The sequence below is a fragment of the Amia ocellicauda genome, chromosome 11 (assembly GCF_036373705.1).
Source record: "Amia ocellicauda isolate fAmiCal2 chromosome 11, fAmiCal2.hap1, whole genome shotgun sequence".
Classification (NCBI taxonomy): domain Eukaryota; kingdom Metazoa; phylum Chordata; class Actinopteri; order Amiiformes; family Amiidae; genus Amia; species Amia ocellicauda.
This window is the reverse complement of record NC_089860.1, coordinates 34428868-34455024: the sequence shown is the minus strand read 5'-3', so window position 1 is coordinate 34455024 and position 26157 is coordinate 34428868. Positions and strand designations below refer to the sequence as shown.

At 39.4% G+C, this 26157-nt stretch overlaps 2 protein-coding genes across 2 annotated transcripts; both read left to right on the top strand.

Moving 5' to 3' along the window:
• The first annotated feature begins 5019 nt into the window (after positions 1-5019).
• LOC136763537 (cytochrome P450 2K3-like) lies at positions 5020-8238 on the top strand. Its single transcript, XM_066717601.1, has 4 exons — positions 5020-5245; positions 6009-6171; positions 6636-6785; positions 8072-8238. Exons 1-4 carry the CDS (start codon positions 5045-5047, stop codon positions 8236-8238), a joined length of 681 nt encoding a protein of 226 aa, XP_066573698.1. The 5' UTR covers positions 5020-5044.
• An 11051-nt stretch (positions 8239-19289) lies between these two features.
• On the top strand, positions 19290-26135 carry LOC136763534 (cytochrome P450 2K1). The gene is made up of 9 exons (XM_066717597.1): positions 19290-19620; positions 20387-20549; positions 20849-20998; positions 22086-22246; positions 22634-22810; positions 23038-23179; positions 23527-23714; positions 24139-24280; positions 24734-26135. Exons 1-9 carry the CDS (start codon positions 19420-19422, stop codon positions 24916-24918), a joined length of 1509 nt encoding a protein of 502 aa, XP_066573694.1. The 5' UTR covers positions 19290-19419; the 3' UTR covers positions 24919-26135.
• The last annotated feature ends 22 nt before the right edge of the window (positions 26136-26157 follow it).

Here is a 26157-nt window from a genome sequence, read left to right as displayed (position 1 = left end):
TACTGAAAAGCAAATTATAAATCCGCGTGTCGTCTGCACAGTGAAACAGGCCCTGTGGGAGGGACGGAACATCTGCCTCTTCAATAAGCAGGAGCTGGACCCTAAGGTCATCGTGCGGAGGGGCATGGTCCAAGTTAGAGACTATGTCAATCTGGAGATCCACCAGACCGGCAAGGAGGAAGCCTTTAAGAACTGGCATAATTGCTTTAAATGCACCAGATTGTTTTGGTTTTGTTTCTTTGTTGCTTTTGTTTGCTTTTTGATTCATATGGTGCATTTCCCATTAATTTACAATGTATCAGATTGTTTTTGTTGCTTTGGCAGTTTGCCAAATGTACAGGTTTAATTGATTGTAATGCTTTAATGCATTCTTTAAGTTAATTCACTTTGTAATTTGGGTTCACGCACAAGTTTTAGAAATGTTTTTAAGAAATTGATTTCAACAAAATTGTAATCATAAGTATTAAATTTGAATGGTTTTATTATTTGTAGTTGTAAAATACTAAACCAAATAAACAGTATATATTTATATATTATAAATCTATCTATATAACAAAGGACTGCTGGATCTTAATATGCAGTATCAGTGTTACACATGCACACATTTCTGATCATCCAGAGTGTATAGAAGCAAATCCTGTGGTAACACTAGTTATCATTTGTAGCGTAAGGTACACTTATAAATTTCAGTTAAAGAAGTGAATTTAAGTATCACCTTATGAAGAATCCTAGAATCTTGTAGAACTAAATTTCTGTAATATCTGGACGCAGACACCAATTCCAAAGATATAAATTCTCAAATTTATTAAAAACAAAGATAAAATGTAGCACTACACTAGTTATACAAAAAGGGAAAAACGAATTAAAAAATCACTCAAGATCAACAAATCAAAGACAAATCACTTCCGTGACCAAATCAAAGAACATGGAATCGCATATGATGACACACAAAACGTTACACAAAATTACAAACACATTGACTACAATACCGGTTAGTAAGACAAATCTATTCTCTCTAACTGATTATTATTCAATGATTAAAGATAGGCAGGGCCACCTATAATCTAGTGTCTAGTAGCGTGTCAATTTCTAAATTGTATTTCTAAAATTGTCAAACAAAACAGTTTAATGCAGCACTCATTTATATTTAAGAAAATACTAAATGATATTACACATTCTATAGTTTATGATTCACAGAATAACATTTCTAATTGATTTCTCAAATGTCATGAATAATAAACTCCAAACTGTTAAACTTATCTGAACTTCGTCGCAGAGAGGCCTCTCTGTCTTCGGGCCCAGATAACAGCACACGGCACGAGGTCCGTGTGGTTTGGAACAAAGGCAGTCCGGTTTGGCTTTGTCCAAGAACTTCCACTCAGTCGATGCACCTGGAAGTTGGGGTTTCGCGAAAGTAGAGTAGTTTCCAAACAGATTTTCCACTGGTTTGAAGGCTCCAAGGTTGTGCACAAAATCTTCTTTGTAAGCAGGGTTTCCACCGTAGTTACTGGAAGACAAAGACTTTGAGGAAAGCAGGGCCCTGTTCGTTCCAAGGGTCAAGTTTCTTAAGACTCGATAGCTATTTAAATGACTGAACACTTTCGTATTGCAGTCGACTTGTCGAGCTGTAAAACTCCACTGATCAGATGGGTACAGACGGGCATGCGCAGTTTCTAAAGTTCTTCAACTGAATAAAGTCCTTTAAAATAATTCTTCGTACGGCTCAATCTCCTTCTCCCAGTTAAACTCTTCTGTTGCCGGCAAAGACTTAGTTAGTTTCTGGTTCCGGTTCTGGCAACAGAGCTACAGGTTGAGCTATGGCAGTAAGTTACTGGTTCTGGTGAGAGAGAGAGAGAGAAAAAGTGCTGTGCGTTACCTTTTATGCCTTTAAATCATAGGGGATTGGTTCTTGAGTTTGCGAGGTTGGATTCTGGTGCTAGCCTCCAGTTTCCTATTGGAGGAGGCTCGATTTATGCCTAATGTCAATCCATGCCATCTTTTGGAAATGCCGGTTTGCCTGGGTTAGAGGTCTGTTTCTTATAAGAGTTGCTTTTTAACTCCCTGAGGGCAGACCTTTAAACTCTGAGGCAGTGTTGGAGTTAATTCAACACGGGCGAATTGACTGTGTACCCACCCAAAACTTTGCCATTATCTCTAGGCTGAAGCAGCATTAAAAAAAAACTTAGAAATACTTACTGCTCATTCAACAATATAAATAAAACTGATTAGCTGTTTTCAACTGAAGGGTGTGAAGACATTGTACTGTAATCATGTATATATGAATTATGACGAAGTCATTTAGCAGACACCTTTTTCCACGTTCTTTCATATGCTAACACACACAATGTACTACATATACACAAAATTACAAGAGCAGCAACATCGCTATTCAAAATGATTAAAAGTGAATATCATTGACGTAAACAAAAACAATAATAAAGGTGAAAATAGTAAAAACAGGAGGTAATTTAATAGAATGAAGGCAGACCAGTAGCAATGACTGTGATTGTATTCTTTACACAACAGAGCTGCTGATCCAAAGAGTTTACTTTTAATACTCAATATAAACATGGATATCAAGATGAAACACAACTTGCAAAAATAGTTAATTATTGAGCACTGCAGTTATTCCCACAATTCACTCCTAAACACCTGTAGAGACCAGGGAAATTTCCACTTCACTGGTACAATGATACAGTCAGTACATGATACAGTGGCTCTATGTATCTTGGGAAAGGCAAATATAAAGTACAGAGATTAATGATACAATTATGAGATTTTACACTTTTTACAGTTATATGTTGAATTCTAAACATAGTATGTCAATAATACTGACAAATGTAGTGTATCTTTTAGCAGGATCTGTAGCACACTGTGTCCAGCAATATTCGAGCACAGTGCCTCTGTTTACATGAACTAATGATTTCTCCTTATTCACACACAGTCATGTGTAGAACAGCAATACATAGTGACTTGTTATTAACATTTTTGGTCTAAGAATGTGAAATATGCAAGTTGAAACAATTCCAGTTCAAGACTATATTGTGTATATTTATACCTGTACTGTATGTGTTTTCACTCATTCTGCTGTATTGCTAAACTGGGGCAAAGACTGATACAAGTGCTGTGGTTTTAAGGGTTAAGCATTATTCTGTCTGTTAATTCTTTGGCACACAGTTTTAACCTCTGCCTTAGTGTGGGAAGGGAAAACACATTAGGTACAAGCCAATGGTTAACCTTTGTATATAAGCAGGTGCATACGTACAGGAGTAGCTACACTGTAAACAAGTTGAGTAAACTTAAAATCTTAAGGCAACCAGCTGCAAAAGCTTTTCTAAGTAAAGTAAACTTTTGGGCATAATGTTTAACAAACTAGAATTACCACAAAATGGCATTCAAAAGAGAATATTGTAGCCTGTGCTTTAACCCTTACATGCATGAATTACAAAACATCTGTCGTCCCCCTTCCTTGAAATGACTGATCTAACAGTGGACAGGTCAAAACAGCATTCCTCTCAATCATGTTATGTTAGATGAGTGAAAACAACTTTGTCAAACCCAACATGATGTTTGTCAGACCTTATTTAAACTGAAATATTTGGTTTGCACATCGTGATTACAGCCTATACATTTTTTTTCTTGCAACAAAACCTGTACTACATTATATCCACTACAGTGCTCAGAGTTCTTGATATGAAGAAAACTCAATTAACTAAAACTTCATCATCTCATGCATGATGTTGATCACCTCACTTTATTATGTAATTTATTAGATATCAAGACTTCTGTGGGTGGAGGTTATCCTCACAGCAAGAGCTTGGTTTTGAGAGACTGCACCCTAGCAGAGCACTGAGAGCCAGGGTCCATCAAGACCAAGAATCACCTCAAAAGCATATTTCAGTTCTTTTGGGAAATCAATGTTCAGAGCATAGAGAAGGCCAAACAGCAGAGCCAATGGAGTAGGCAAATCATGGACATCTTAAAATACAACAGCTTCTTCTAACACAATGGTGACACTCATAACTGTTGGAAATGAGTTGGAGGGCTACATCATCCTCGATGACTTTGAGGATGACAACTTTTATGCCTTTGGTGTAGCTCTCCTTGGGGTCAGTGTCCTGGTGACAACAGGGTAAAACAGAATGGAATTTGTGGAATAGGTAAATATCAAAATAAACTATGTACTACAATCAATGAATGTACTGAGATGGACTTCATTGGAGATATAAGTATGCATTAATAGCATGGGGTGGAAAAAAAGTGGGGATCTACAAAAGTGGGGGACAATTCATATTTGCATTCAAATAGCTCACTGACAGCATTTTTGAACAATATCGTGTAGAATATACTACAGTAAACTGCACGATTCAAATTGTATAAGTTTAGGGATAGAGAAGAGATCAGTGTCACATTTATTAAATTCCTCTAGCTGCACTGCTATAATTAAGCCAAAGCATCTACTTAAACTACAGGCACTTTTCATGGCAGTTTCATTCGAATTTCTACATTTAAAACGTCATTACTAGGAAACATAACTTGCATTTAAAACACGTTTTAAACATGTACTGCAGATGCACATGCGATTCTAAATTACAAGCACATAACAAGTTTCATTTTTCATCAAAGGTGATTTGATAGCTAGCTTTAAACTTAACTTTTTCACCAGAGTACCATGTGCAAAAAAGTGACGTGATCGTATAGCAAACTGCCGTCCGACATCATCACTCAGGTGCATTCGGCAAGCGCTGTACCTGCACATGCGCAAACTAAACTTGTCCACACCTGCCCTCTACTCATCAGCCTCAAGATTCAAATGAACATGCGCAGCTGTCTTTCTCGGCCTTAAGTTGGAGGGAGACTTTAATATCAATATAAAATTCAACATTCAACGTTCAACCAAGTTAGAGGAAAGTTTGTTGGATTCACTATATATTACATTTAAACTCAACTACTTCTCAAATTTGAGTCAACTCAACTTAAAATATATAGTAAATTACACGTTTTGCAAGTTGGCTTTTTTACAGTGTATAGACAAAGAGCAAACATGTCTGTGATCGCAGTGCTGCTGGCGAACACTGTCACAGTGTCTCTGGTCTTCATTTTCACAACAGCCTTCTTCTTCTACCTTCTCTTCAAACCATCCAAGTCATCTGTGTACAGGTTCCCCCCCGGCCCGGCTGCCTGGCCTGTGATCGGGAACCTGAATATTCTGGACATGAAGAAACCTCATGAAACTTTATGTCAGGTGAGTGTTCAGGTTTGGGAGAGAGGAGATAATGCAGTGAATATCACTAGTGACTCTAAACTCATATATTCTGAAATCTTCATGAGAGGCAGTTGATTCAAATACAAGCTAATATAAAAGGATGTGAAAATGTTTGGCACAATGTTTAGCTTTTTAGACTTTTCCGCAGTAGAAGTCGTGCAGCTGTTTGGCCTGATAAAGAAAAAAAACAGCCATCGATAATTTAAATAATGTACAAGAATGTCTTTACTGAAGCAATATCTTTAAACATATTAGGGCAATGCAATGCAGTGTATTGTAGAATCAACTGACCTAATTATCGTGTGGTCAGTTTTACCCCTGACAGCTGCTATGGGGAAAGGGCTGCGATGATGACTGGGCTGTGCTAATGTGATTAGTGACTTACTTTGCTGTCCTCATTTACACAAACAAAACTAAACTTTTTCCTCGACAAACCCAGAACTCAATGTGCTGATGGTTACTGAAACAAAGTAAATACCCCCCCCTCCCCCCTGCAAAATCCTTGTAGAAGTAGTGCATCACATAACAAGTGGAAAACCCAGATGGCTGCAGCAGCTTGTTTTCAGCTTAGCCACCTGCAGGGAAAAGGAGTGCTTTAAGGAGTCCATTTCCTTCATGACCTGGCTATTTGAAACCCAATCAGGGGGCAAAGCCTGCCAACGAATAGAAAATTAAGACTACTATTGAGTCCAGTGTGATGGCAAGCTTGGACTGCATTTTCTTCCCTCTCCTCTTCCTCCAGCTTTCAGAGAAGTATGGCAATGTGTTCACCTTTCACATGGGTAGACATAAGGTCTTGGTCCTGACTGGATATGAAACAGTGAAGGAGGCCTTGGTGAATCGGGCAGATGATTTTGGCGAGAGAGGCCTGACGCATACCTGCACAATGTTTGCGAAGGGCACCGGTAACTAATGTTTTCTTCCTATAGTTTCTCTGGGTCACTTGTACATGGAAGAACACGTGGAAGACAGTTCTCAAAACAAGGAGACAAAACCTGTAAAGAAGGCTTGGCGATTTCATTGACACCTCACTCAATACTTCCTTACATTTTCCCCAACAGATGAGTAATGAATCAGAATGCCTGTTGCTAAATTGTGATCCTTCTCTTTCCTTTGCCAGGCAGGAAACATTTACCTAAGAACTAGACTATTTAAGATGAAGTTTCTCCAGTTTTGTTTTAAGAGTAGCCCAGATAACCTGCTGTATAATTCAGGCCTAGGGGTTTTACAATTATTCAAGATGGGGACCGCAGCTGTGTTTTGCATAAGCAATGTTTTTGCACGAGAATAGATCCTAGAGAGGTCCCTACAGAGACAACACAGACATTGAGAGCATCTTTAAGGTTCATTATGTTTTTTGTTTTTCCAGGCATCATATTTGGATATGGGGAGTCATGGAAGACCATGCGGAGGTTTACTCTCTCCACCTTGTGGGATTTCGGCATGGGAAAGAGAACCATCGAGGACAGGATAGTGGAGGAGGCCCAGTGTCTGTTGGATGTCTTTGAGTCACATAAAGGTATCAGAGAATATTTATTTAGATATTAAAAAACAGAAGAAACAAGAAACTAAAGTATATTGCAGGTCTCTAGTGGAGATTCCACAGTTTCCTGACCAACCGAAAAACTTTAATGTTTTTTAAGGGCCACATAAAATACTACTTGGAAACACACTGGAGTTTCATTGATTAATTTCAATAATTAATAAAGTTGGCACGCCTTGCCATTGATAGGTTAAACATAAACTCCATGCAAGTGTTAGATAACTTTATAACTATAATACAACATTTCCAATTTGGACAGTTTAGTACACTTAATTTGTTGACAGCATAATTGACCTTTGCTAGTTGGCACACAGTAGTGTTTTTCAGTCTGTAAAATGTATTGTTTACTTTACCTTTATAGAAAGATATTAAAGATAACAAAAAGGGAGACATTTCTTTCAAATGCCAATTGTACTATTTTTGCCAAGAGTGCTTCAGACAGTTTCTCAGACCTTCATTATCACTAGTCTTGCACTGCCCAGCCTATAATCACAGTATCTATTCCCTAGTGCTAATGTCGGCTTGTGAAATCAGCTCTTTAATCAATGGTACTGATGCTTTGTGGTGTGAGTTATTACTCCAGATCCCAATGATTGAACTTAATGAGGTGGTTTTCTGATCAAGAGGAAAAAAAAAAAAAAAATTATATATATATATATATATATATATATATATATATATATATATATATATATATATATATATATATAATAAACACCTACAGAAGTAATTGTACAAGAAAGGTGTGCTGGTTTGGAGATCATTTTAAAATTAAATTTTAAATCATTAAGCCAGTATACTATACTATTAGACAGGCAAGATCACAATGGTAGGATGAGGGCACATGAGAACTGTGAACTGCAAGGGGGTGGTGTTCTGACGAATTGTCAACTGGGGGGACTTTACGGGAAGGCATGAAGGCATTTTCTGGGTGGCAGGGCAAATAGGCAGAGGCTGTCATCCTTTTCACCCCCCTGTGTACATGTCAGATCAGGTACAGTGAACACCAAAAAACTCAATGTTTTGCCCTATTCAGGGTTCAAGGCCTTAACCCTACTCATAAAGTGTTACTTGTGTGCATAAAGCACTCTTATGTTGGATATGTGTAAGTGTCGAACATGGAAACTGGATTTCCTCCCCGTTGGGTGTGCATGAGAAACTGATGCTGATAGAGGACCCTGTTTTAGGTCTGAGGGAGTGGATATGATCTGAGTGTTTTAGATCTTGTGTAAGTGTGTTCCGTGCTTCGTGTTTCCTCTAAGGTGACCCGTTTGACCCCATCATTAACATCAACTCAGCGGTGTCTAATGTGATCTGCACCATTGTGTTTGGAGACCGGTTTGACTACAGCGACCCCCAGTTCCTACGACTCCAGCAACTTCTCAGCCAGAATGTTAAGCTCACCACCTCCCCTGCGATGCGGGTATGAGACTCCAGGGACATTGTCCTCTCCATAAGTCTGTGTGTTCACAAATCACATGCTTCTGTTAACACATGCCTTTAATGTTGGGTCAGGCTCATTAATTCAAAATACTGTTCATGGCCTCAGTTTGGATTAGTTGAGTAATTTCACCTCCCTGACAGAACTGATCGTGTTCTGTTTTGACCTCTTCCAGGAGAAGTGATAACAGCAGGCCCAAGTTTCAGCCTGGCCAAAGTTAACTAGATATGTCTGGCTTTTTTCTTTACTTTAATCAGCTTGTGAACTCAAAGTCAAAGGAAGTTTATTACACACTGCACCTTTTCCTGCTAAACGGCATTCATCTTATTGTTGTTTGGTTTCCCAGCTGTACAACATCTCCCCTTTCCTGGGGTCCTTTCTTGCGGATTTCAAGAAAATGTACAGCAACACATTAGAGAATCAGACGTTCCTCTCAAACTACTACCATGAGCGCAAGGACATTGTGGATAGAAACGACCTAAGGAGCTTCGTTGATGCTTTCATTGCCAAACAGCAGGAGGAGGTGATGTTCTTTCAATATTTAATTGTCTAATATGTTTCTGTAACTCTGGTCCTGGAGAAGCAGTATATGCATTTAAAGGTTTCAAATTACAGGAGATAATAAGTACTCATGTTTTATTAATGTAAAAGATATAAATAATTATCTTTACCATTTTTGGGTGGGAGGGTTGGGGCAGCCATAAAACCTTCCAGCATCTCATATTTCAATACTATGATTTTTTTTCTTCTGTTCAGGAAGCAAAAAAAAAATATTTATTTCCATGAGATGAACATGGTGTCCACTGCAAGGAACCTCTTTGGTGCGGGAACCGAAACTACATCCACCACTCTGCGCTGGGGGCTTCTGATGATGATTTAAATACCCTCTCATACAGGGTGCTCTGGGGGCCTCTAGCCTGATCATCTAGTGGGTCTCTTTTTAGTCTATATCTAAGCATAGGCATGTAGCTTGGGCCCCATCCCTGGTCCTGGAAAGCTGCAGAGCAAAATGTCCTGAGTTAATTTGTTGTTTATCTTAATTTATGAAAAATAACTAGGATTCTGGGAAAATAATACACAGACAAGGCATTTGTTCTACCCAATTAATCAATGAACTAATCTAGTAATCATTGGAAATAGTTTATCTACCAGGGATTGTAGAAGGCGTTTTGCCTTCAGTTTTGCCTTCAGCAAGTGAAATGCTGCTCAATTTGATTCAGGTCAGGTGACTGACTTGGCCATTGCAGAACATTCCACTTAAAAAAGTCTGGGGTTGTTTTCGCCAGTATGCTTCAGGTCATTGTCCATCTGCACTGTGAAGTGCCGTCCAATGAGTTTTCAGGCATTTGGCTGAATCTGAGCAGGTAATAATATAGCCCTAAACACTTCAGTATTCATCCTGCTGCTTTTGTCAGCAGTCACATCATCAACAAATACAAGGGAAACAGTTCCCTCGGCAGCCATACATGCCCATGCCATGACATGCTTCACAGATGAGGTGGTATGCTTTGGACCATGAGCAGTTCCTTCCCATCTCCATACTCTTCCCATCATTCTGGTACAAGTTGATCTCTGTCTCATCTGTAAATGATCTCAAATGTACACATTTGTTTATTACATATAAGGCTAATATGTTTAGATTTTCCTACACGTATTTACCACTATTTATCTCTTGCTGGCTTCCATTGGAATGCATCTTCTTTTATAATTGGTTGCACTTTGTTTTTGTCCGTTGAACCCTCCAAAAGTGTTTAAAACCGGAAACAGACATTAATCCACCTTTCTTCGCATCACAATTGCATCTGTGGATGAACTAGGGCTGCACACAACATTCAAAATAGAGATATGTAATATATGTAATAAGTGGGTGTGACAGGCTTAATTCACATTAATTAATTACTTATTACCTAATTTGGGGTTCTTTTCACTTTTTGTCTTAGATGTCACATATTGGTTTATTATCACTGTTGTCTTTTTATTCTTGAAATGGTTGCTGCTTTTCTTTTCTTTGGTGTGGTTTTATTATGATTTTATGATGTCTTCCCCCCACACTTCCCCAGTCAGCCACCAGAGGTCATCATTCCCCGAATACCAGCTTCTGACATCCTGTAACAACTAGCTAATTATCCAATCAACATTCCTAGCCACCATGTGCACTTCTTCCATCTGCTCTCTCCTCTTATTGGTTAACACTCCCCTATCCATTGCCTGCCTCCCTCTGCTCCACAGATATACCCCTTTGTTTCTCCCCCCATTTGTGAAGTCTTGATTTACTAACCGTATAATTTCTGAGCACTATAGCCCAGTGGTGCCAATCCATATCCCTTTTGAGCAGTGCCTTTGTATCCTTGATCCTTGATCCTTGATCTACCCTCTTGGAACAGTTTGCCTGATTGCCTGACCCTTTTTCTGCCTTTTTGACTACTCTCCTGCCTTCTCTCCATTGTTCCTGTCGCCGGCTCTTGACCCCTTGTTTGCCTGACCTCTCTATATAGCTCTGCGCCTGGGTTCACCTCTCCTGTGCTAGGCCAGTTGTCACAGATTTCATCTAATTATTGGCTTATTGACAATTGTTTGTTATTGTAAATCATTGTTCTTTTGCCAAGTGCACACCACCAACCCACATTCTCACCTCACCGCTAATCATCTCCACCTGCGCCCCTAACTCTGCCGGCTGTTTTAAGGTGGGAGTCTCCTTTGGAAACTGAGCGAAGGGGGAAGCTGCTCATGACGCCACAAAACAGGAGACCACGAAAGTGTCAGAGTTAAGGATTATAATGCATAAGGAGAAACCGGAAACCGGGACTGTGAATATTGTGATATGATTTTGGGATTAGTCTTGAGAAATGAGGCATATGCAGTGGAAATATAATTGCAGCTACCTCTGGCGGTTGGTCGTGCACCGCTTTACCTGCAAGACCAACAAAAATACGTTTTCCTTTGATTGTGTCTTATGTTGATAAATGGGGAAATCTGGATTTTATGGTATTTTACTTTTTAATTTATTATGTTTCTTTCTCATATTTGGGTAGGGTTTTGGGTATTTTACCATTTTAAAGGCATTTATAATTTCCAAGTCCTGTTGTGTTCCCCTGCCAAAGAACAGTCTTCGTGCCCTGTTTTGGTGTGTATTGTAAATAAATATTATCGTTAAATCTTACCCGTTCGTGTGGTGGTGTCTTGGTGTCCCATCGAACCTGTCCCGGGAGAGAGTTGGTGCAAAGAGCTACTCTCTTTATCAAAAGAGGTGGTGTGGTTGTTCACTGTATCACCCCTAATACCCACTAGGTGGGGACATATACGTATATATTTTCAGGGAAGGCATACTCCGAGTAGATTGGATGAGAGCTGAAACATGCATATTTCAGATGAGTGTTCAGGTTTTGGAGAGAGGAGAAGAATTTGGTGAATATCACTAGTGACTCTAAGCTCATATGTTCTGATATCTTCACGAGAAGCAGTTGATGATTAAAATACAGGCAAATATGAAAGGATGTGAAAATGTTTGGCACAATATTTAGATATTTAAACTTCTCTGCAATAGTTGTAGAGCAGCTGAGTCCTGGTTTTACTGCTTGTTAACAGTTCATCAATTTACAAAAATGAATGAAAGGTTTGGTCTGATAATTATTAATAATGGCTGATCGTTTGATGAACCAAATCATTGTAATAATTATAATAAAAATATGACATGGGTTAAGTAGAAAACACCCATCAATTAAATTTAATTATGTACAAGAATGTCTTTATTGAAACAGTATCTTTGAAACATAGTGGGGCCGTCTAGAAATTCAGTTTAGCCATTGCAGTGTATTGAAGAATCAACTGAACTAATAATTGTTTGGTCTGTTTTATCCTTGACAGCTGCTATGGGGAAAGGGCTGCGATGATGACTGGACTGTGTTAATGTGAAATTTGATTAGTGACTTACCTTGCATCCCTTGTTAACACAAACGTAACAAAACTTTTTTCTCAGCAAACAGAACTACATGTGCTGATGGTTGCTGATTAAAAAATAAACACCCTCCCCCCTGCAAAATCCATGTACAAATCAGATACAAAGTTGAAAGTCCAGATGGTTCAATCGGCTCATTTTCATCTAGCCACCTGCAGTAAAATTATATGTTAAAGGGAGCCCATTTCTCTCATGACTCACCTGGCTAATTGAAACCCAATCAGGGGGCAAACCCCACGACTGACTAGAAAATTAAGATTACTGTTGAGTCCAGTGTCTTGGCAAGCTTGGACTGAATATTTATTCCCTCTCCTCTTCCTCCAGCTTTCAGAGAAGTATGGCAATGTGTTCACTTTTTACATGGGTAGGCATAAGTTCTTGGTCCTGACTGGATATGAAGTGAAGGAGGCCTTGGTGAATCGGACAGATGATTTCGGCGAGAGAGGCCTGACACATATGTCCAGAATATTTGGAGAGGGCACCGGTAACTAATAAGAACATAAGAACATAAAAAAAATCACAATGAGATGAAGCCATTCGCCCCATCGTGCTCGTTTGGTGTCCATTAATAACTAAGTGATCCAAGGATCCTATCCAGTCTGATTTTAAATGTTCCCAAATTTTCAGCTTCAATCACGTCGCTGGGGAGTTTGTTCCAGATTGTGACAACTCTCTGTGTGAAGAAGTGTCTCCTGTTTTCCATCTTGAATGCCTTGAAGCCCAGTTTCCATTTGTGTCCCCGGGTGCGTGTGTCCCTGCTGATCTGGAAAAGCTCCTCTGGTTTGATGTTTTTCATGATTTTGAAGACTTGGATCAAGTCCCCACGTAGTGTCCTCTGTTCCAGGGTGAAAAGGTTCAGGTCCCTCAGTCTTTCAGTAGGACATTCCCTTCAGACCTGGAATAAGTCTGGTTGCTCTCTTCTGAACTGCCTCTAGAGCAGCGATATCTTTCTTGAAGTGTGGAGCCCAGAACTGTCCACAGTATCCAGATGAGCTCTAACTAGTGCATTGTACAGTCTGAACATCACTGCCCTTGTTCTCAATTCTACACTTTTGACAATATACCCCAGCATTGTGTTTGCCTTTTTTATTGCTTCTCCACATTGTTTGGATGGAGAAAGTGAGGAGTCCACATAGACTCCTAGGTCTTTCTCATGTGTTACTTCATCTAGTTCTATTCCTCCCATAGTGTAGTTATAGTGGACATTTTTATGACCTGCATGTAATACCTTGTACTTGTCCACATTGAATTTCATCTGCCAGGTGTCGCCCACACCTGAATATTATCTAAATCCCTTTGAATAGCCTGTGCTGCCGAGATTGTATCTGCTGAGCCACCTATTTTAGCATCATCTGCAAATTTGACAAGTTTGCTAACTATCCCAGAGTCCAGATCATTAACATAGATTAGAAAAAGCACAAGCCCTAGTACTGATCCCTGTGGAACTCCACTAACAATCTCACTCCAGTTAGAAGCGACTCCTCTTATTGACACCCTCTGTTTCCTAGACATCAACCAGTTCATAATCCATCTACTTACATTACCCTGAATGCCTACAGCTTCCAATTTGAGGATCAGTCTGTGGTGTGGATCCTTATCAAAAGCTTTTGGAAAATCTAAGTATATCATATCATATGTTTTCACATGATCTACAGCTGCAGTTGCATGTTCAAAAAATTCTAATAAATTAGTAAGACATGATCTGCCTCATCTAAACCCATGTTGACTATCTCCAAGAACAAGGAGATGCTCCTCTATTTTCTGTCTAATTATTTTTTCCAACATTTTACAGGTGATGCAGGTGAGACTGATTGGTCTGTAATTTCCTGGCTCAGTTTTGTCCCCTTTCTTGTGGATTGGTATGACATTTGCTGTCTTCCAGTCAGTTGGCACATCCCCTGTTCTAAGTGTCATTTGGAATATTTGACTTAGCGGCCTGTAAATAATTTCCCTCATTTCTTTAAGTACTGTTGGAAATATACCATCTGGCCCAGGTTCCTCCTTTGCTTTATTTATGAGTGCTGCACTAGCCAAATGTCATTTATAATTGATAAAATCAGTAATAATGTCTAGGAAATGTTCAGTTTTTTAATATTACATATGAAGTAAAATGTACAGGACATCCAGTGGAAAACGGAAAAGAGTTTCTTATATTAATTATTGTGTTGCCACAATTAAATACAAAACACCTTAGACATCTACTAATACTTATAATCATAATAAGAATTATTATAATAATCCACAAGCTATCTATTATTTTTGAATAGTGGCCAATCTCTATCACTTGTCTTCGATAAAAAAAAACTTGCATCCTTGATCAAGGGTCATGGTCGCATATCCCACAGCTCGATGCGTCATGCTGCACTATGTCTGACGTCACACGCAGCAGACTGAAGAACACCTTTCTGCGCAGACCCTGCAGAAATCAATCTGATTGGATAACTTGATTTTGTATTAGTTTTATATTACTTCACAGTTTTTATTTAAAACATGGGAACTGGCTTTAATTTAAGCTACAGCTTTATTATGCATCATATATTTTCATTATATTTGTTAAAATAATTGATGTAATTCTTTAATAAAGCACTAAACCGCATTGCATACTTCATAGTATGTTAAAACAGTACACCACCATTAGCAGTACGTCCAAATACATAGTATGAATATAATACTATTCGAAAAGTACCTGAATGGATACTTCTTAAATTTCGAAAATGAAGTATGCAAGCACTGGACACTTTTCAATCCCATAAGGCCATGCGGGGAAAAGGGGGCGGTCCTGATGTCGTCATTTCATGTCTATGAAATTGGCGGACAACTCTGTTTTCAAGTGTAAGTAGCAAAAACTGTACAGATAGACTAGCTATGTTAAGAATTATTTATATGAGTGTCAATAAATAGTCCTCAGAAATGTTAAATGTACCCCGGTGTCTTTTGTTTACAGGAAGTCGTCATTAAACCACGAACGGAAAGTTCAATACAGTGAGATTTGATGACATAATTAGTACGTCCAAATTCGTGCGTTCTCTTAATCTACATGCTTAAAGTACATACTTCAGTGTCACTTCAGTGCGTAGTATGTAGTATGCGGTTTTGGACGCAGCCCTCGTTTAAATAGAGGAAATTTGCCTGCAGTATTCCGTCGAAAATTGTTGCTGTAGGCGGGGCATCATTCAAGCGGACAGGAAGCGGATGGTTTTCTGGTTTTCAGGATCGTGACGCTTAGATCTGCTGACGTTAATACTGGACACGTCTTTCCATGTGGTACGGTGTCCGTACTAGGACATCCTCACTCCTTAGCATCAAGTTGTCACACAGCACTTAGTTTTGCGATCAACCCTCAGTTATCTTTCATATTTAATATCACCCAACAGCTGTCACTCGATTTTAGTATCAGGTATCACACACATTTAATATCAGGTGTCACTCAAAATTGGTGTCAGGTATCAAAGTTAGTTTTTTCTGGGACTTAATAGCCAATCAGGTGGCTGGACCATCATTGGTTAGACCATCATATTTCATTGGTTACATAGAATGTCAATCATTATTATTACTTTGTTTTCTCTCCGAGCTGATTTTATGGTAGATATTTGTGCTATAATACAAAAACTTTTGGCAATACCACATGTTTAAATTATCCACAGATGTCTTTTTGTATGTGTTTATTATTAATTTAGACTACATTCTGTAGAGAAATGATTGCCTGCCTCTGTTCCTCTGTTCTGTCTGGTTCTTTGGCTTGATTGACATTCCCTGTAACCAATGAAATAACAGTAAAGACGGTTCGGTCATTTAATTGCCATTTAAGTCCCAGTACACTGATACAAAACCGAGTGATTCCTGTCCTGATACCTGACACAAAATATGTGTGACACCTGATATTAAATTGGACTGACAGCTGATGGGTGATATCAAATATGAGTGATTACTGAGGACTGAACTTACTGAGGGTTGATCGCAAAACTGTCAACTGACGCTGATGAGTGAGATATGTCCTCAATATGGACACCGTACTGTGGATCTGTTGTCCATTAGCAGCGAATTGAGCTTTCATTGGCGTCACTATTCCCGGTGTCTCCAGAACAGCGGTGTATTGATTTACTTGAATTTGTTTAATGCTATTTAATTTGGGCATTTCATCATTCCATCTGGAAGGTCACTGGCTGTTGGCACACAATCAAGTTCATATTGAAACGATCCACGGGTTTGATGGTGATTACTGAAAGAATGCAACTGAAAAACTGAAGTTATTTCACAGACCAGGGTAGTACATCCCCTTTCCCTCCCAAATCGTCTTGCAAAGCAAAAACAGTAAAAACGTGTCATATAATCTCTGGAATACTCCCGCTCGAACTGTCTTTGTGACACGTCACCAAGCGGACCCCTCCCACACGACCTCCACCCCCAATCACCGCTGCCCGGCTATACCACCCGGTTTAGCAACTAAACCCCCCAAATACCCCAAACACATCACAATATCCATCCGTAATACCAACACAATTGTGGTGAACAGAAATGATGTATGGCTTTCCACAGAAGAAGATGAAAATGCTGTGTTCTGTGAAATAACCATAAGACGACTCTCGGTGAAAACAACACGTTTATTTAGAACAACCAACATACCATCCTCACTGGCACGTTAGCGCGCTTTTCCTTATATAGGGCTTTTGGACACCCAATTAACTTTTAGCTGAGCTTCCCGCTACATTTTCCATATATAGGATAACTCTGACCATTGAACTGTACACATATACCACAACAATAATTAACCCCCCCTCCACACACACATGTTGGTGCCGCTATCATTATCAGGACTCTCCATAGACATAATTACTTTTATACTGTACAAACTACAGATTCTATCCCCTAACCCTAACCGTAAACCTGACCCCCATAAAAAAACTTTCTGCATTTTTACATTTTCTAAAAAACATCATTTAGTATGTTTTTTTAAGCGTTTTGAATTATGGGGCGATTGGCAATGTCCTCATAAACCACCGTTTTTGCATAATACCCTTGTAATTACCAGTTTGTAAACTAAAACCCACCCCCCCACACACACACACACACTGGGTTGCCAAACTGACCCACCCGCACTCCATACACACTCTTACGACCCCTCCATGCCTTATACCTCCTTATTGGTACACTCGTACGGTCCAGCCAGGATCGCTACAATATTATTACTGGCACTTTGAGCATTAGCGTCTTTTGCTTTTAGATAGCTCAAACGTCATGTACTTCAATGAAATTTAAATTCACCTTTACAAGGATTATATCACTATGTTTTATGTAAGAATATTAATTTTACAATATATATATATATATATATATATATATATATATATATATATATATATATATATATATTCAGGTAAGTAGTGTATACTGTCATTTGATTGGATGAGAGTAGAAACTAAGATTTTGATGACGGAGGACAAGTTAGTTATCAAGCACATATATGACCACAGTATTCATTGTGTTATGCCTGACATAATCTAGTTATTAATTATAAGACTTAAATTGTGATCTCAAGTCTGACTGAGTAGTGATCGCAGTGTATTATTGTGCGTACCTGAACACTTCTACTCTAGTCCTCAAAGCAGTGACCTTATGTCTAGTGCAAATAACTGGATGAATAACCTCATATATATGGCTCCTCAATTGAACCTCGTAATTTGCCCAATCAAAGATTTTTAGTTATTTTAAACATTTAGAGAGTTTAAGTTCATTATAAAATATCTAACATTTTGCAAGTTTAGCCATTTAAAAAGTCAAGTTATCAGTACTATGAGCTATCAGTACTAACTGGGAACTTGGTTTGAAGCAAAATCCAGTAGGACAGTTGGACCACAGGATCAGGGTGAGAGAATACAGTGAACCAGACAGGAAAGTGGTCTCTCTGTGTGTTTAAAAATAATGTAAAATGAAACTAATAAAGCAAAGAATCACATGTGCTCTGATTGGTTGGGTGTGTTTGTGTCGTTGGGCACTATGATGGACTTGGTGTGTGCCTGACCTGTGCCTCAGTCACATGAACCGCTATGCACACAATGTTACTGCCCAAACACTGCAGCCTGTTACCTGGTTTCAGCACATTGATGATTGGCAGGTGTATTCCTCTGTGTGAGAGTTCAGTGTTTGTCTGCCGGTGAGGTGATCAGGTGAGAGGATAAAGGAACACTTATTGGCAGAGGACCAATTGAAATGTCCCTTACTAAACCAGCAACCATAATGCAACCTTTACATTTACCCTGCACTTCAGCTCATGTTATTGTAAGCACAATGATATAGTTAGTTCTTTTTTCCCCACTTTGCATAAGACTAATGGAATACATTCAGGGTCAATGTGTTAGATGTGAAACTATTTGATTAGCTTACAAAACAGTACAGAAAAGTGTAGAAAAGAGTAACCTTCACCCATGTTCCCATGCTCATACGAATGCTAACACACACAGCATACTGCATTTACACAATATTACAAGAGTATCAACATCGCTATATAAATAAAATGATTAAAAGTGAATGCTGAATAATGATTTAAAAAGGTGCAAATGGTAAAAACTGAACAAAATACAGTGGAAGTAATTTAACAGAATTAAGGCAGACCAGTAGCCATGACTGCCAACAGAGCTGCTGATCCAAAGAGTTTATTTTTAACACTCAATAGCAACATGGATATCAAGATGATACACAAGTTACAAAAAGTGTTTATTAATGAGCAATGCAGTTATTGCCCCAATTCTAAGACACCTGTAGAGACCAGGGATATTGACACTTCATTGGTGCAATGATACAGTGAGTACATGATACAGTAGCTCTCTGTATCCTGGAAAAGACAAAGATTTTACACTTTTTAAAGTTACATGTTGAATTATAAACACAGTATGTTAATAATACTGACACATGCAGTGCAGCTTTTAGCAGGATCTGTAGCACACTGTGTCCAGCAATATTCAAACACAGTGCCTTTGTTTACATGTATTGCTAAACTGTGGCAAAGACTGAAATACAAGTGCTGTGGTTTTAAGGTTTAGGCATTATTCGATCTGTGAATACTTTGGCACACAGTAGTAACCTCTGCCTTAGTGTGCAAAGGGAGAAGGACACAACCAGCAATTGATCTAGGTACAAGACAATGGTTAAGCTCTGTATAAAAGCAGGCACACAAGTATAGGTGTAGCTATAGGCAAAGAGGAACTCTCCAAGGAAAGATGTCTCTGATCGCAGTGCTGCTGGCGAACATTGTCACAGTGTCTCTGGTCTTCATTTTAACAACAGCCTTCTTCTTCTACTTTCTCTTCAAACCATCCAAGTCATCTGTGTACAGGTTCCCCCCCGGCCCGGCTGGCTGGCCTGTGATCGGGAACCTGAATATTCTGGACATGAAGAAACCTCATGAAACTTTATGTCAGGTGAGTGTTCAGGTTTGGGAGAGAGGAGAAGAATGTGGTGCAAAGCTCGTATGTTCTGATATCTTCGTGAGAGGCAGTTGATTCAATATAAATGGATGTGAAAATGTTTCGTACAATGTTTAGATTTTTACCCTTGAGTCCTGGCTCTACTGCTTGTTAATAGTACATCATTTTGACAAAAAATGATCTGATAATTATTAATAATGACTGAAAACTTGTTAAACTGAAAGAGAATCATTGTAGTAGTAATAATAATAATAATAGGACAAACAGGTTAATAACAAAACACTGATCAATAAATTAAATTACAAACAAGAATATATATGTCTTTACTGAAACAGTGCCCTTGAAACATACTAGGGCAGTATAGAAATTCAGTTTAGCCAATGCAGTGTATTGTAGAATCAACTGGGCTAATTATCGTGTGGTCAGTTTTACCCCTGACAGCCGCTATGGGGAAAGGGCTGCGATGATGACTGTGCTAATGTGAAATTTGATTATTGACTTACCTTGCTGTCCTTATGTACACAAACATAACAAAACTTTTTCCTCGGCAAACTCAGAACTCAATTTGCTGACAACTGCTGAAAAACAGTAAACACCCTCCCACCCCCCTCACAAAATCTATGTAAAAGTAATGCAGCAGATAAAAATTGGAAAGTCCAGATGGCTGAAAAATTAAAAGAATTAAGATTACTGGTGAGTCCTGGTTGTTGTCAATGCTTGGACTGAGTATTTATTCTCTCTCCTCTTTCTGCTGCCACAGCTTTCAGAGAAGTATGGCAATGTATTCACCTTTCACATGGGCAGGCAAAGGTGCGTGGTCCTGACTGGATATGAAACAGTGAAGGAGGCCTTGGTGAATCAGGCAGATGATTTTGGCGAGAGAGGCATGACGCATGCGTCCACAGTGTTTTCGAAAGGCGCCGGTAACTAATGTTTTAATGTACAATTTCTCCTACGGATAAGTAATACATCAGAATGCCTGTTGCTTGACTGAGATCATTTTCTACCTGAGAACCAGACTCTTTCATCTGAAGTTTCACCAGCTTTGTTTTCATAGTAGCCCAGTAGCCGCTATATAATTCTGGTTAGGGGTTATACAATTTATCTAGAGAGCAAATGCAGCTGTGTTTTGCATAAGCAATGTTTTTGCACAAGAATAGATCAGAGAGAACCCAGACATTGAGAGCATCTTTAAGGTTCATTATGTTTTTTGTTTTTCCAGGCGTCGTATTTGGATCTGGGGAGTCATGGAAGACCATGCGGAGGTTTACTCTCTCCACCTTGCGGGATTTCGGCATGGGAAAGAGAACCATCGAGGACAGGATAGTGGAGGAGGCCCGATGTCTGTTGGATGTCTTTGAGTCCCATAAAGGTATCAGAGAATATTTATTTTAGATATTAAGAAACAGAAGAAACAAAAAACTCAAGTACATTGTAGGTCTCTGGTGGAGATTCCTGACCAAGTAAAGAACTTTAATGCTTTTTTAAGGGCCACATAAAATACTACTTGGAAATACATTGGAGTTTCTGTGCTTCTCTTATCAGCAAGTTGGCACGCCTTGCCATTTACAGGTTACACATGAATTCCATGTAAGTGTTATACATGTAGTTTAGTACACTTAATTTGTTGACAGGATAATTAACCTTTGCTAGTTGGCACATTATAGTGTTTTTTCTGTCAGTAACATGTATTGTCTAGTTCATCTTTCAATAAAGTTAACAAGAAGTGAGACATTTATTTCTGGGATTAAAAATAAATTAGTATGAGGAATACAGTACAAGTTTTAAACTAAGTCAATTGACTGCCAATTGTACTATTTTTACCAAGAGTGCTTCAGACAGTTTCTCAGACCTCGATCAGTACTAGTCTTGCACTGTTCAGCCTACAGTCACATTGACTAGTCACAAACTAGTGCCAATCTCTGCCTTTGAAACCAGCCCTTAATTCAATGGTACTTATGCTTGGTGGTGTAAAGTGTTTCTACTCCAAATCCCAGTGATTGCATTTTATTTGTTGAGTTTCATGTTCAAACTGAACAGAAGACTTTGTACCCTCAGGGGAAAAAACTACATATATTTATATAAAACCCCACAGAAGTAAATGTAATAAAAAGATGTACTGGTTTAACGATCATGTACATTTGTTATAATTAAACCACAAATCTGTACAGTTAGATAATTCACCGTTTGGGCACAGTGAGCACCAAGAGATTCAATGTTTTGCCCTATTAAGGGTTCGAGACCTTAACCCTACTCATAAACTGCTACTCATATACATAAAGCACTCTTATGTTGGATATGTGTAAGTGTCGAACATGGAAACTGGATTTCCTCCCTGTTGGGTGTGCAGGAGAAACTGATGCTGATAGAGGACCGTGTTTTAGGTCTGAGGGAGTGGATATGATCTGAGTGTTTTAGATCTTGTGTAAGTGTGTTCCGTGCTTCGTGTTTCCTCTAAGGTGACTCGTTTGACCCCATCATTAACATCAACTCAGCGGTGTCTAATGTGATCTGCACCATTGTGTTTGGAGACCGGTTTGACTACAGCGACCCCCAGTTCCTACGACTCCAGCAACTTCTTAGACAGAATATTAAGCTTGGCATCTCCCCTGCGATGCGGGTATGAGACTCCAGGGACATTGTCCTCTCCATGATTCTGTGTGGTCACAAATCACACCCTTCATTTAACACATGCCTTTAATGTTGGGTCAGGCACATTAATTCAAAATGCAGTTCATGGCCTCAGTTTGGTTTGGTTGTATAATTTTAAATCCCTGATTGAACTGACTATGTTTCTGTATTGACCTCTTCCAGGAGAAGTTAAACAACATGCCCGAGTTTCAGCCTGGCCAAAGTTAACTACAGTCTGTACAGTTAGAAGTCTGGCCTTTTTCTTTACTCTGATCATCTTACTCTAGATTAACTCTTGGTCAAAGGTAGTTTACTCTACACTGAGCCTTTATCCTGCTATACGGTACTGATCCTGTTGTTGTGTTTGGTTTTCCAGCTGTACGAAATCTTTCCTTTCCTGGGGTCTTTTCTTGCCAATTTCAAGAAAATGTCCAGTAATAATTTAGAGACTCAGATGTACTTCTCCAACTACTACCATGAGCGCAAGGACATTGTGGATAGAAACGACCTGAGGAGCTTCATTGATGCTTTCATTGCCAAACAGCAGGAGGAGGTGATGTTCTTTCAATATTTTAATCCTAATATTAATGACAAATATCTTCCTGTGACTCTGGTCATTTAAAGGTTTCAAACTACAGAAGATAATAAGTATTCATGTTTTATTCATATAAAAAGACTAAGACTGAAGTAATTATTTGTACAGTTTTCGGGTGGGAGGGCAGACATAAAACCTTCCAAGCATCTCATATTTCATTACTTTGATTTTTTCCTTCTTTTTAGGAAATAAAAAACCCAAATACTTATTTCAATGAGGTGAACATGGTGTCCACTGCAGGGAACCTTTTTGGTGCGGGAACAGAAACTACATCAACCACTCTGCGCTGGGGGCTTCTGCTGCTGATGAAGTACCCTCATATACAGGGTGAGTCAAGACATGAGCTCTTGGGGCCTCTAGCCTGATCATCTAGTGGGTCTCCATGTTAGTCTATATCTAAGCGTAGGCATATAGGTCAGGCCCCATCACTGGTCCTGGAAAGCTGCATAGACACGTTATTTGTTGTTTAAAGTCTATATTGGTCTTAATTTAAGACCCCCCCCAGCTCTCTCTGCTCAACAATCCACAAGCAACCCCCCCATCCAGAATCCCCATACTAAAGGTACTGCCACACTCAATTCCAGTGTAGTACAGGGCTGTAAACTCTTCAGACCACTGTCCCCACCCTGCCCCTTCACTTGTAATGGTGGACTGTCTCCTCTCCCTGCCTATAGAGAAGGTGCATGCTGAGATCCAAGCTGTGATTGGGAAAGAGCGCCCCCCAAGGGTGGAGGACCGCAAGGACATGCCCTACACTGATGCAGTACTACATGAGATCCAGAGGTTTGCTAATGTGGTCCCCATGAATGTGCTACATCAGACCAAATCAGACATTGACTTCAAGGGCTACAGAATCCCCAAGGTGAGCCTCCCCGACACAGCAGTCCACCTCACACAGACAGCGCATACTGTGACTGACTCTCTGGCCAACGCAAATCTCACCAGACAATTCCTTGGTCATTAGCATCATGTCTGTAAGGAACAGTTTCACTTTCAATGCTTTGGCTCGATAATAAAGTAATAGAGTGTTTAATGCATTACATTGCACTGCTTCCTAATACAACATTGTTCACTGTGGAATTTACTCACTTTGAAAAGATCAATTTTGTGGGGAGAGTCTGCGTTTAACGGTTTCAGACTGGGCCGTGTGGGACTCCTCCACTCAGGACATTTAAGAAAATAAATGTACAGTTACTGGAGTGAGAATGTGAGCTGAGAACTTCCCATTAGTATTTCCTGATTAAAGATAATTTTCTTGTAAAATAAACCTTAACTTTCCCACACAGGGCACTCCAGTCATTCCTCTGCTCACCTCTGTGCTTTTTGACAAGAACCACTGGGAGACACCACACAAGTTCAACCCACAGCACTTCCTGGACGCTAAGGGAAAATTTGTCAAGAGAGAAGCCTTCATGCCCTTTTCAGCAGGTCAGTGCCACATCCTTAATTTAGCCTTATCAATGTCAATTTTCATGTACAGTTAATGAAGACTAGCTTCTCAAGCCTGGAGACCTGGTCTCTGCCTGACTGCAGTGCAATTCCAATATTTTACATCACACATCTGTGGGACTTCAGTGACTGCCATGAATGTTCTGGGTCAGTGTTCTACAGCACAACATGCATGTTGGGTAGCCAAGTTAGAATCACCTTCTACTGACCTGTACAAGGATGTGACACAAAACCCACCAACATCCGGTGCAATAATGTTTCAGACATCAATCAGTGTCTCAAAGCCTTAAATTGTGCATCGTGCACGGGGAAGGTGGAAATGAATACCACAACTGTTGGGGTGTGCTGTGGAGAAAATGGGGGTGATTCCACTGTTTTGGGGTTGCTGGATTTGTACTCCATCCCACACGTCCCTGTCTTTGTGTCCTGTAGGTCGCCGAGTGTGTCTTGGCGAGACCCTGGCTAGGATGGAGCTCTTCCTGTTCTTCACCCTTCTCCTCCAGAGATTCAAATTCAGTCTGCCTCCGGGCGTCCGAGCTGAAGATGTGGACCTTTCGCCAACCATAGGCGTCACCAACGCACCAAAACCTTACAAACTGTGTGCCATCAGGCAGTGACGGATTCAAAATCCTTCCTCTGCGCACCAGACTCCACCTCGAATCTGATGCCACTGGAGAGCCCCTCCCCTTCTCCTCCCCTGCCTTTTGCCTTGTTGTCAAAATGGTCTCTACTCAGGTCTGTGGTGCGTGTATCTGGGTTAGTTAACTGTGATGTGGATGTTGGATCCTCCACTATCCCACAATGCATTGCGCTGCTGTACATAGCTGCTGTGGTCAAATGACACTTAGGTAGTTAACTAGGATGTGAACGATAACAAACCACAATCGGGTAACATAAATAATTGTTTTACACAAATACAGAAATTGTCCATCGACACTTACATGGTTGGCCGCTGAAAAGAGACGGCTCAGAGATTTAGAGTAATAAATCAGTACAGAAGGAACTGGATTCGTTCAGGTGGCACAACACAATTTACCATGTAGTGTGACATGAAAAAAAATCCGCTTATATTAAGACCTTTCAAATGTATTTGTTCCTTAAAACCAGGGAAGGTGCGCATTTAAAGATAACATTGAGTATTTTGAGTTATGCTGTATTCCTGTGACTTTCCTGAAGTGTTTCAAACCCCACTTCCAGAAGGTACAAATTAATATTGTGAAGGCTATTGACAAATAGGCTACATCTTTTAAGTGACAGGGAAGTAGGATAATAAAATCAGAAAAGTGTAGAGGATGGGGGGAAAAAAAGTCCCTTGTATTGAGTATCAAACACAGAGACTGAGGTGTCAGAAGTCATTGAATTCTGTAACCCATAATGCTAAAATGTTCAAATAATATATTCTGTGCTGTATATTTCTGATTAAGCATGTAAGTCATGGGGCATTTTATCTCAGTGTTTTTAAATGTGTCTGTTTTGTAATCCGATGGGTTACCTTCAGTGTTTCATAAAGTCAAGACAGAGTTTATTGATTAGCAAGTATTGACAGGGATATGTGGAGTACCAGACGCATGGATCGGTATTTGTTATATTCCAATGCAGACAGTGAATAATGCACAAACTGTTTGAAATACAAAGCCAGGACTGGAATATTCAAATATATTTAAATAAGAGAAGGACACCCCCATCCACATGTGTAGACAGTTTAGTTAGAGCTCTAATACAGTCATAGATGGACACATTTCACTTACATTAAATAACAGAAAGAAAGTTGTCTGTTTATTTTTTTCTTCCAATTTAAAATGTATCAATACCTAAAATAAACGCCTAAAACACATTATTTTTCTTCTTCTTTTAAA

Coding starts and splice junctions, on each gene's coding strand:
- LOC136763537 (XM_066717601.1), top strand. CDS start 5,045: ATGTCTGTGATCGCAGTGCTGCTGGCGAACACTGTCACAGTGTCTCTG. Junction 5,246..6,008: donor CTCATGAAACTTTATGTCAG/GTGAGTGTTCAG, acceptor CTCTTCCTCCAG/CTTTCAGAGAAGTATGGCAA. Junction 6,172..6,635: donor AATGTTTGCGAAGGGCACCG/GTAACTAATGTT, acceptor TTGTTTTTCCAG/GCATCATATTTGGATATGGG.
- LOC136763534 (XM_066717597.1), top strand. CDS start 19,420: ATGTCTCTGATCGCAGTGCTGCTGGCGAACATTGTCACAGTGTCTCTG. Junction 22,811..23,037: donor TTGCCAAACAGCAGGAGGAG/GTGATGTTCTTT, acceptor CCTTCTTTTTAG/GAAATAAAAAACCCAAATAC. Junction 23,180..23,526: donor GAAGTACCCTCATATACAGG/GTGAGTCAAGAC, acceptor CCCTGCCTATAG/AGAAGGTGCATGCTGAGATC.